The 11,870-nt window shown below is 36.8% G+C and overlaps 2 protein-coding genes across 2 annotated transcripts; both read right to left on the bottom strand.

The window, feature by feature from the left end:
* Positions 1–188: 188 nt before the first annotated feature.
* On the bottom strand, positions 189–2,968 carry LOC105127503 (WAT1-related protein At2g39510-like). The gene is made up of 7 exons (XM_011028834.1): positions 2,692–2,968; positions 2,484–2,546; positions 2,276–2,392; positions 1,896–2,133; positions 1,271–1,432; positions 964–1,115; positions 189–534 (listed from the first exon to the last, which is right to left on the bottom strand). Exons 1-7 carry the CDS (start codon positions 2,889–2,891, stop codon positions 324–326), a joined length of 1,143 nt encoding a protein of 380 aa, XP_011027136.1. The 5' UTR covers positions 2,892–2,968; the 3' UTR covers positions 189–323.
* A 3,171-nt stretch (positions 2,969–6,139) lies between these two features.
* Positions 6,140–10,684, bottom strand: LOC105127669 (2-oxoglutarate dehydrogenase, mitochondrial). The gene is given in 13 exon segments (XM_011029047.1): positions 6,140–6,309; positions 6,503–6,626; positions 6,821–7,036; positions 7,131–7,202; positions 7,204–7,260; positions 7,712–7,878; positions 7,881–7,915; positions 8,363–8,695; positions 8,775–9,001; positions 9,175–9,661; positions 9,663–10,023; positions 10,026–10,195; positions 10,197–10,684. Coding segments are annotated over 13 exon segments (2,907 nt in total).
* Positions 10,685–11,870: the final 1,186 nt, after the last annotated feature.

The raw sequence follows: 11,870 nt of genomic DNA on the forward strand, positions 1-11,870 counted from the left end.
GTGGGGCAAATGAGTAACGACCTCCACTAATCAAGCGAGCGCTAAAGAGTGGTGATCGAGAGGAGAAATTCACGAATACATAGCTTAGACATTGTCTTAATACTAACCAGAAAAATAAATCTTGATTAATTGTGGTTATAACATGTAGAATTTTTAGATATTCATGACATCCCCGCAAGGAAAATAATAACAATAATAATTAATTCTTAGTTGAAGTATCAATATGGAAATTTCGCATTGATATAAGCTTGGTTGATGATTACAACGAAGCCAAAATTAGGAGCAATAAACGGTATCGTTTCAAATTAAGTTGCATAATTCCTTCAATCAGATTCATCGTTAGGTCTAACTTTGGTAAGATCTAGAGCAACAAAATCTTGATTCAAGGTCTCCGTCCTCTCATGCGTTTTGGTAGCCATTTGTGTAGAACATGCTGCCACCTTATCATTGCTTGAATTGGATGGAGGTTCATCCTTGCTTTTGCCCCACAACACTAGATAGAGGCCAGTAACAATGACGACTGCTCCAAAAACCCTACAAGGACGGTGGTCTCTTCAATTAGTCCGCAGCCAAAAAATTCTCGGAGTAACGTTTTTAATTTATTACTTCCCATTTTTATTTTTATTTTTATTGTAAGAGGGTTTAGCCAAACATGCCTGAGTTAAAAAAGTTTGACAATGAATGACCCCATGTCTCACTAGTACTGGTGAAAGTTTCAAAGTATTTTTTTTTTAATTATTATTATAAGGAAGAGGCTTGAACTCGAGATCTCACGGGGAAAAAAACCCTATTGCCGTTTAAAATTGGTGGAAGTTTCGATCTGAATGATTTTTTTTATTGTAAGGAAGAGGCTTGAACTCGAGATTTCTCACGAAAAAGAAGAACCTTATTGCCTAGATGGTCATAGAATCAACCTATGATATACCCGAGTACTGTTAGCCAAGCAATACTTAATTTCCTTACCTTCCCAAGTATAATATCTCTTTCAAGAAAAAAGACCCTAAAATGGCAACGATAACCATGCTTAAAGGATTGAAGGCAGTCACAAAAACAGGTCCTCGACGCTTCATAATCAATCCTTGGACATAATAAGCAAGCCCAGAACAGAATACGCCCTGTATTTTAATATCATAAAGGCAATAAAGGAAAATGAAATCAATATTCTTTCTCAAGTCAACTGAAAAAACAAATTAAAATAATTTAAAAACTGTTAATAAATTATAACTCAATAGGAAAAAGAAAGATGTTGTTAGAATTAAAGATTACTTACACTATAAACAGCAGCCAATAGTTTATAATCCAAGGCTATAGACCAAGCTGAGGGATTTCCTCTCTCCATTACAACTGCTAACACAGTACCTTCTATAGTTCCCATGAAACATATCCAAGCTGTAAGGGAGAGCTCAACTGGGTATGTTTTTAATGTTATTGCCTGTAAATAAAATGAAATAAAACATAATTCTTACCGATAAGAATGGCCCCACGAAAATAATTAGCTTTGGTATACTAAGACGGAATTAAAGACTATAAGGTAGCTTGTCCATGTAGCTAGATAATCTTGTCATCAATATCTTCTCCATGTCATGACTAGTTTTGGATGGCAACAAAGATTATAGGGTGATTGAGGTTGTGTTAGTAATGGTTTTTTAAAATATTTTTTTATTTAAAAAAATTATTTTTTATATTAATATATTAAAATGATCTAAAAATGTAAAAAAATAATTTAAAATTGAAAAAAAATATAAATTTTAATTTTTTTAAAAATTATTTTTAAAACAGAAAAATAAATGAAATTCTAAAAGAAAGTTAATTACCCGACGATTTTTTGTTGATGATTGCATAAATGTTTTTTTTTATCTAATATGATATATATTAATTGCAAAAGGTCAAATCACCTGGAGAATTATGAAGCTAGCCCAACAGACACAACCTATGGTGATCATAAGAGCACCCTTAATAGGATCCTGCTTGATTAATCCACCTGTAGATGGATGTTGATCGTACCCTTTTGTCCACGGCAAATCCAACTGGGTCCCCTTGACAAGAGTCATAAGCATAGCCCCTCCCACTGTGACTATGGTCCCAATTATCTTTGCCTGGCTATGCATTTTCCTTATGTTAACCTTCTCAAGCCTACGAAATCATAAAAACAAAACCTTACTATATATGTATATATAAACATAATTAGGATATACGGGCCGCATGTGTATCTATGCGCATATAATATGCGCGAGGGTCACGCCTACAGATTTACAAACAAGTTAATTGTCACTACCTCAAGGCCCAAGCCATCAAAAATGCAAAAGCCGGAAGAACATTGCACATGGCAGAAGCAAAAGTTGCTGTGGTATATTTCATGCCAGTGTAGTACAAGTTCTGGTCAAGCGTTGGCCTGCACAATATTTATTACAGTTTAACAAGGTTGAGGAGAGAAAAAAATGCTGGAACAAGCTTGTAAGAGGTAATTAAATCAAGATTCTCACTCCAACAAGCCCATCAACATTATCTTAAAGAAGATGGAGAGAGTCATCTTTGGCCTTACTTTCCTGCATAAAATATTGGTGAATATATAAATGGTTAGTTATTCTTTAATAATATCATATATATTTTTTTGGTTAAAAAAGGATAATTAAGCTATCGCTTTGTACTAGCGTATATTTATGATAGAAAGGACCCACAGAAACCCCATACCTATCAAAAATAAAGGCAAATGGAGCAATGACAATGGTGGCAACGGCATGCCGGTAGACTACCAATACATGCTGGCTCATCCCTTCATTTAGGGCATGCTTAGAAATTAGGGACATGCCTGCATAGCCAAACTGCATAAGTACCACAGCCAGAAATGGCTTTGCCCTATCATAAGGCGAATCCGAGGACTCTGTTGCCATGATGATTGCTCTTCTCTCTCTCTCTCAAGATGTCGTTCTCTTTCTCCACACAACGCAAAGAGCTGATGAGTTCAAGTGAGGATGGGATAGCTTGGTTATATAGCGTTTTTCACTGATCAATGCAATATCTACACGTCTTTAGTTTGTTTAAAGTCTAGGGACTCCACTAACTAATCTTATTACGAAAGACCACCTTCATTTGGTTTCCATTACAACCTGAAAACTAGCAGTCATTTTAATTGCACAAAAAATACATATATCAAACAGTACCATTAATGTTGCTGACTAAGGATAGGGAGAAAAGAGAGCTGAACGCAACAAGCAAAACAATACCTAGGAAAGTGGTGGGGTTTACTTAAACGTAACCTTTGCCTTAAAGCATTTTTTTGGGGGGTTCAAGGTTATGGGATGGGATTTGATTTGTTGCTCAGGTTTTGTCACCTTTCCATTTTCCGTTACAATGCTTTCGCCAAACAAAATATATATTAATTTGCAACTTTCTGGAAAACAATAGCTCAATTAGCTAGCGTGTAAAAGAAGAAAACATATGCAGCTAGCTAGCTCGAGGATTAAAAATAATAATATATAATAATAATAAAAACATAGCATTTAATTAGATTAGTGTCATTACATGATCGAAGAGCTATATATATATTGACTGTGCAAGCGCCGCGCCCTCATGTCAATATATAGTTTTTAATAATTTATGCATCGTTAATTATTTAAAGTGTCTCTCTGTCAAAAAGATTTGAGTTTATAACCAAAAAAATATTCATTAATTAACATTTAAACAATATAAATGTTTATGAGTTGAGAATAATAAAAAGTTTAACTAATTAGTTATTCAAGTAGAACAGTCTACAATAATTATGTAGAGATTAAATATAAAAGTAAACCTCTTAACCTTTTCTTGTGCAATTTACTATAATACTGTGGATATGATCATTTGTGACTAGACCGATGTTGCTATTCTGGGCTCTCATTCTCGTTAATTGGATAGCTAGATAAATCAATTCCTTACTCTATATATATATATATATCACTCAGAACTAGATAATTAATTTGGTGAGTCGTGACCGAATATTCCATGATTGAATAGTTTAATCTATACTTGGAATTTAATTAGCGAGATGTCAAGATATGATGAGAAACATTGATGGCCTCAAACGTGGATGGTGGGCGTCGGGATTAGTGGCTCTAGACTAAAGAGTGAACAGAGTCATCTTGTTTCACCTTTTCACTATATACATATCTTTTCCATTTCATCTTGTTTAACCTTTTCACTATATACATATCTTTTCCATCATGGTGGCCATATTTTACTTATTTTCAGCAACAAATTGCAATCCATCTCATACTCAAATAATTTCATGCTCCCACGAAGTGATTTGCCTCTAAATAGGAACCAGCACCTCCTTCATATTTCCGTGTCTTAATTGTCATGATGTGATCCAACCATTTTACATGTTATTTAATTCAGATTTTTTGGCTGAATCCAATAGGAATTTATCTTTCATTTAATCAGATCATATATAATTATAGCTAGCATGGTTGAGAAAATCACCATTATTTTTTATCTGATTTTCTTGAGAAATTATAGCTAGCATGGTTGAGAAAATCATACTGAATCTCGCTTAATTTGATTTTGGCTTAAAATTAAAACCAGAAAATCCTAGCTTATTAATCCCACTTGTATGCATGTGTAAGAAGATTTTGTTACCATTAATTTCATCTGATTACTTTCGAGACTACCTTTTGAAAGCACTATGCAGAATTACAGTTTCAAATAACTGGCTAAAAGCCGGCCACACACACACACACCTGTAGTCAACTCCATTTCATGCACCATTATTTTTTATCTGATTTTCTTGAGAGAGAATTTACTTTTCTCCTTAGTAACTTCCAACTCATTCAATGCCCACAATATTTATTGTAAAACTGCAAATCCGCGCTCCACATGCAAGCAGACCAAAAACTTTGTTCCTAATTAAAGACAGAAAACAACTTAATGGTTTTAATTCGTGCTGAGTTTGATCACCATCTGGGAGCCCATAGTTAATGATGCTGATCTGTATCTCACCAAGGTCGCCGTTATTATTAGCTCAACACTTACTAAGAACTACGATTAACTAAAGAAACGACTTGGTTCCTGATGACATTCATTAGGGTTCTCGATAAACCAACGACGAACTCAAGTTCTTGCTGTGTGAAAATCGGTGAATTCACTTTTATAATTATTGCCTTTTAAGATCGATGGATATCCATCTTGCCAAAAAAAAAAAAACAAACAAACTTACTTCTCTGATGCATTCCCATTAATTTCAAGTCGACCTCGCGCGGCAAGTGCAATCAGCTAGCTAGCAACAAACATAGAGATCAATTTCATTTGAGACTCATAAATAATTAATTGACGTACGTAATCATATCTATAAGACTCCAAATATAGTTAAAGCAGTAGCATTTCCTCCAAGGCATATCAACACCCCAATGATATAGTTCTTTCCCGAATATATACATCTTTCTTGTACGTCTACCTTATGAGCTAGCTAGCTACCAGCCACTCCAAGTCTACAATATGATTGATATGCTGATAAAATCCAGGACTGTTACAAATCCAAGCAAACTTCATACACGTATTTCAGACAGCTTGAAGCATTATTGTGCCATGTGCATGCATGCAGATATTGGCAAGTAATGTTCATTTTTAGTTTCGAAGAGGACACAGCTCGGTGACAGACTGAAAGCTCTACTTCTTGTTTGCCATATCCAAAATGAAGTCATGAATCGTTTTCCTTTCGCATGGTAGTGCCATCTGACTTTTCATTTCAATAAATAAATAAATCTTCCTAGATAGATTTCATTTCATTAGCGTGTGGTAAGCAAGAGGCAATCTGTAGGGGTTGGTGTCGTCTCACGTGACTTCGAACGCTGCACCTGCACGTAAGAAAAGGCCTTGAGATCAGCCCATCGGTATTTGACTACCCGTGTTGCTTGTATCTGACGTGTCGTCTCCGTCTTTTCATGGGCCTCTTGTTAGGGACCAAGTAATCATGCTCGGCTTATTATCGCTGGTGGGTCCAAAAGAACAAAAAAAATAACTAAATTATAAAGAGATTTAAGAATTCGGGGACCGAATATAAGTTTCTGAAACAGTATGGACTAATTAATTAGTTGGTTTTGTTAATCCTGAAAGTCGAAAGGGCCAATTACAGGCCCAATAGTGGAGAAGACGACTAGTAGCTGGAAAATTAATCAAGTATGCAGTCCAAGGAAACTGTGAATGGACCCCTGCTAACGTATTTGATATCCTCCCAGGATCATCTGCCCATCGCTTTCATAGTTGTGCAAAGACGGGGTGCAATGTAACTGTAAGCACCGGTGTTCATTGGCTCTTCCTGGAAATTCCTGTGGGGTAAATCTTGACATGTTTAATAAAGATGATTTCAGCCTTGGACTCCTTAGAATTCCCACCCGCATTCGAATCTATTAGGGATTCCAATTACTGAAAGCATGCTCCATTTCTGGATCTTCCTAGATTTACTATAGCCTGCAGCACTTCTCAGTGCATAATGGAGAAAATCAACTTCTATTTCCTGTGCTTGAGAACATACTTGGATAACGCCTCAGTCCTCGTTGGACGATGTCATATGGGAAGGGGCATAGTTGTTCCAACCTACAAATTGCAATGTCTTTGTCATCGACCCTTTCCCGCTCTTCATCAAGCTCATAATAAACCTGCAATATAGTTAAAGAATTTAAAGAACTTGCCATGCACAGCTGAAATCATTGAACGAATACAAGAAAGAGGGCAACATTTTTTCGACAAAGGTACAATTTCACAGAAGTGCTCTTGTCTAGTAGTCCAGTACTTGTAAGAAAAGGGAAGGAAATTATTCATCATTAAAATTCAGAAGTAAAAACAAGAACACCTTTCCAGAGCAAAGAACTAATCGTCTGATGCCTTCCTCTAGATCAGAGTGGCCATTCCGGTCCTTTATAAGTTGCTTGAATTTGGTGCCTTGCTTACCAAAACCTGGATGGCCTTCAACACCATCAAAATCAGAAAGATTTGATTTGCACAACTTGTGTCGAAGAAGGCTTTTTGGTGACATGACTACCAGAGGCTTACGGAAACCCCTGTGTATCTGGGAGATGGAGCCACAAATAAGAAGGAACCCTAAAAACTTAACATAAAAGACAAGATTATTCATAAATCATAACCAGATCTTGCACTCTCACCTGGCGTCGCAAAGCATGGAAGTAGTTGGCTGGCTTGGTGACATTCACGACCTGCCAATTGCTTTCTTGTATCTACTTTTTTTAGAGTTGGTTCCATCTCAGGCACAACATAAGGGTTGATATCACTCATCTTCCATAAGATTTGAAACCATTAGTAGTTCCGTAGTTATAAAAACCAAATGTTATCCTGAAGGAATGCAGATTAATGATCTAAATGCAAAATAAAATATATACTCTTCGGAATGTATTGCTTAGGGAACAAGCAGAGGGTTTTCCATGGAAAACATAAAAAATCACTAAGAAAGATCGCATCATATCAAAGAAAAAACCTGCTAGCTTGCATGGAATGAAAAAATAACTTTCGTAGAAACTTACCTTATGAAGGGCAAATTCAGTTTTATTGTGAGTTGTTTCAACATTTCCCTAAACTGACTTTAAGAGAATCCAAACAGACCAAGAAAACAATGATTGTAGATAAGGCAGATGCAAGGTCAGCATACAGGATTCAAAAGGAGATATTTGAATGTTTAGAACAGATTCTTGAAGCAATATACGAAACATATCCTTTGCTGAGTTTGTACCTCAAGGAAACGCTCCAATCGCGCACTTGAATGTTCAGGACCCTGGCCATCATAACCATGAGGAAGTAGAAGAAAAAACCCATTTTGACGCAGCCATTTTGCCTCATCAGCACTCAAGAACTGATCAAATATCACTTGAGCACCATTAGAAAAGTCACCGAATTCAATTCAAATCCAAGAACACCATACTCTGAAAGAGAGATGCTCAAAGGAGCACATTGCTCATGTTTGAACTTCATATATCACAACTATAACAATTAGATGAGAAATGTCAAGAGCTGCAGTCTACAAGAAGGGAGGGATGAAGTTGCTACAACAACATGCTTTTACTGAAAAAAGAAAGGCACTAATATAAGCGGGATTGTTAGACTCTATCCAGAATAGACATGTAGTGGCATATCACTATATCTCATCTCAAAAATAAACAATCCGATCCATTAGATAGATTTCATAATAAAAGTTTAGGATCCGTTGGGAAACGATTCGTAACAATCCAGGATTTTTATAAAATAAATAAATAACTTACACCTCATTTGGAATTGGATTAACAAACACAATAAGCTCCAATTCGAAGATTCACCGAATATGAGGACTTTGAACACATTCAAGTGCTTGCAGAAAAACTAAACGCGCAAAAGTTTCAAATGTTACCTGTTGCTCACAGTAAACATCTCCTCGTTTTGTCCCTTCATAATATGGTCCAGGGGGCAATACTCCCTCCCCGTCTCCTGATCATGAACCATAGCATGCCGATGACTGTATGTACCTCTTTCAACATCCTGAACACCGAGTCAAATATTGCTACCTTCTACTAGCAATGCTCCATAAGCAAGTGCTTCTGCAAGTGCCCAGTCAATGCCTTCCCCTGTCTCAATCATCCGTGCTCGATCATCATAAACCTTTTTCACTTGGTTGTAAGACTTGAAATTATCTGGAAGGACTGTGATTGCTTTGCCCACTCTCTTCAATAACTCTGGTTCGACCCTGTAACAGCAAGAAGTTTCAATAAACAGCTAGAAGGCACAAAAGCTAGAGAGAACTGGCAAACAAATTAATGACATACCCTGTGTTTTGGATACGTGAAAGCTGTTCAGGCGACTTGAAACTAGACCAATGAGATGATAGCCAGTCTCTTCGGTGAGGAATATAATCTTTTCTGTTCAAGAATTCTTCGTTGAGTACTAAATTCACCTTTCTGTGTGTGTTATGAATGTCTTCTTGAGTGACATCTCCAGATTATAAAAGTTTGTTTTGGTATGCATCGAGAGACGTGGGATGTTTCTGAATGACCTGTTACCACAGACTCCAACTCAGTAACTCGGTCCTGAAATATCCAGCAATGAGAATAAATGGGAGAAAAGCTGTGACGGAGAGAAATATCAGAGCCAGAGTAAATATTCTTATAGATCGTTTCTCAAATCAACCATAATTTGTTCTAGACGAAAGGAACATAAATATGATACCTTATACATTTGAGGCTGTGTGAAAAGTGGCTCATCAATCTCATTATGCCCAAATCGACGATAACATACTATATCAACCACCACATCAGAATGGAATGCCTGGCGCCACTCTGCTGCAAGGTTACAGACCATAACAACCGCCTCCATATCGTCTCCATTTACGTGAGAAATGGGTGCATTGAAGGCCTTGGCAGCATCAGTGCAATGCTGTGAAGATCTACCATACTTTGGATCCGTAGTGAAGGCTACTTGATTATTCACTACTACGTGTATGGTCCCACCGGTAGTGTAGTTAGGAAGTGCGCTAAGATGTAGAGTTTCATATACTACAACTTGCCCGGCAAAGCTGCCATCCCCATGAATCACGACAGCCATATTCTTAGTGCTGTTAACATCTATAGTGTAATACTGCTCTGCTCTGGTTTTTACAAGGACAACGGGGTCAACAGCTTCCAAGTGGCTTGGATTTGCGAGCAAAGATAAATGAAGTTCCCAAATGATATTTAAAGTCACTAGTACCTGTGTAAAGCCCAATCCCATCGACAGGCTTCGCATTTTTGTCAAACTCAATGAATATCTGGGCAGGTGGTTTCCTGAAAACATTACCTAAGACATTCAACCTTCCTCTGTGAGGCATTCCACCAACTATATTCTCAGCTCTAAGATCTGAGGCCCTATTGAACATCTCATTCATCCCAGGGATTAGAGCCTCCCCACCTTTGAGCCCAAATCATTTAGCTGCTTTCATTTTAGTGGCCAGGAAATTCTAAAATTGTGCACTCCACGTCAGCCTATCAAGGAAAACCTCACGCCGCTCCCTTTTGAATGTCATTGGTGTTGATGTTTCATCTTTTCCCTTAACCAGTTGCGTTTTTCTTTATCATTGATTCGCATATAATCATAACCGATGCTCCCACAGTAGGCCTGCTCGAGTCTAGTTAATATGGACGGCAGGGTCATTACTGGACGATTGTCAGCTAAAAAACCAGGAATGTTCCACATTCCTATAAAGAATCCCTGTCAGATCAGTTTCAGTAAACCCATGAAAAGCAGGGTCCAAATTATCAGGGATTTCCCTTTCTTCCAAACCCAATGGATCTAACTTGGTTTTCATGCCATTAACCTGGTAAGCTTTAATCAACAAGAGCAAACGCATACTCTCCTGTATTGTTTGGCCTGTAACTCCATTTGATGTTGCTGTCTGTCCTGCAAAATTCCTAAAGAAATTGTCCCATGACTCATTCACGCTATCCAGGTCAGATTCCCGGGCCTTTTGAAGCTCTTCTATGTACACCCTACTCGTGCCTTCTAAGAAATTATGAGTTAGTCCGGAGAGAGGCACAGGAGGAGGGACGGGTGCAGTGTTTGCATTCGCTCTAAAGATTGTACTGTGAAAAGTCTGATTCCTCGAGGGTATGGCCTGCCTTCCTGTCAAATATGATCCACCCTGGGATAGAGTTTTCCGGATGGGGAACCATGCCACACGACAACCTGCTCTAAATCACCTCATACCGATGGATTCAAAAGGATCGAGGAGTTACAGCTGAACGAAGATTGCACCTCCCAAGCTCAAGCCCCAGCCATTAGCATCAGCATTTTGTTTCTTAATAGAGTCCTGTATAAACAAATCAGGAATGCTTGTAAGACAAAATCGCAATCACCGTAACTCAAAAGGCTTAACAATACAGATTCCCTAAACCTTCATGCTTCAACAGATTGAAAATGCTAGAAAAGCTACCATGTTAATAACACAGAAGAGAAAAATAAGCTTCAAGAGGGAAAACAATGCATCAAAAATCTCGTTTAAAGTGGACAAAAAAAAAAACAGACAACAAAATAGAAAATGAGGTTAACAATTTGCCTTGGTGATAAATTGAAAAACCCTCTATTGTACCATTAAAAGCCTAATACGGTATCTGAAGCCCAAGTGTAATTTTTTTCCCAGGAAACAAACAGATTTAATATATATATATATATAGCAGACAGGAAAAGTGGAAAACTAAAGCTACGAAACTATATTATGCCGGAGAGGAGACATCACTAGTTGGTGATCGTTTAACGCCATGTGTCAATGTCAGCTACACCTGACACGGGGGACTTGAAGATACCAAGAAGTCAAATCCTTGCCTGGGCAAATTTTCACTTACATAAGAGGATCCCACCTGCCTTCCCGTCCTCTGTCTAAATCCTTTCCCTGCATTAATTCTGAATTCTCAAGTTGGAAACTACATACAGTAATCCACTAGACGTCGACCCGGGGTGTGCACTACTCCGCGGTGTTGGATTATTTTTTTATATATATAAAATAACGTTAAAAAAGATTAAAATTATTTTTTAATAAAAGTAATCTTAAAAGATGAGGACGAACGTTGAGGTAAAAACAAAATTAGAGTATAACTAAAAAATTTTGTTGGAAGGATGATTCAAAATAAAAAATAGTAATTAAAAGATAAAAATCAACATGAAAATAAAAATAAATTAAAGGATAACTAATTTTTTTTACGAAGGGGTGAGATAAAAAAAATTGATTTAATAAAAATATATTTAAAAGAATGAGGATCAAAAAATAAAACAAAAAATAAATTATAGGATAGCTATAATTTTTTTTATATATATAGAATGATGAAATTAAAAAAAAAATCAATTTAACAAAAGAATCCGAAAAAACAATTAAAAAATGATAATCAAATTAAAAA

This window comes from Populus euphratica, unplaced genomic scaffold, assembly GCF_000495115.2.
Source record: "Populus euphratica unplaced genomic scaffold, PopEup_1.0 scaffold13.1, whole genome shotgun sequence".
NCBI classification, from domain to species: Eukaryota; Viridiplantae; Streptophyta; class Magnoliopsida; order Malpighiales; family Salicaceae; genus Populus; species Populus euphratica.

Excerpts from the sequence above, each read along its gene's own strand:
- LOC105127503 (XM_011028834.1), bottom strand. The coding sequence starts at position 2,891 with ATGGCAACAGAGTCCTCGGATTCGCCTTATGATAGGGCAAAGCCATTT. Across the intron at positions 1,116-1,270 it reads TATTGGCTGCTGTTTATAGT|GGCGTATTCTGTTCTGGGCT; the intron begins GTAAGTAATCTT and ends ATTAAAATACAG. Across the intron at positions 535-963 it reads GAGATATTATACTTGGGAAG|GGTTTTTGGAGCAGTCGTCA; the intron begins GTAAGGAAATTA and ends CCGTCCTTGTAG.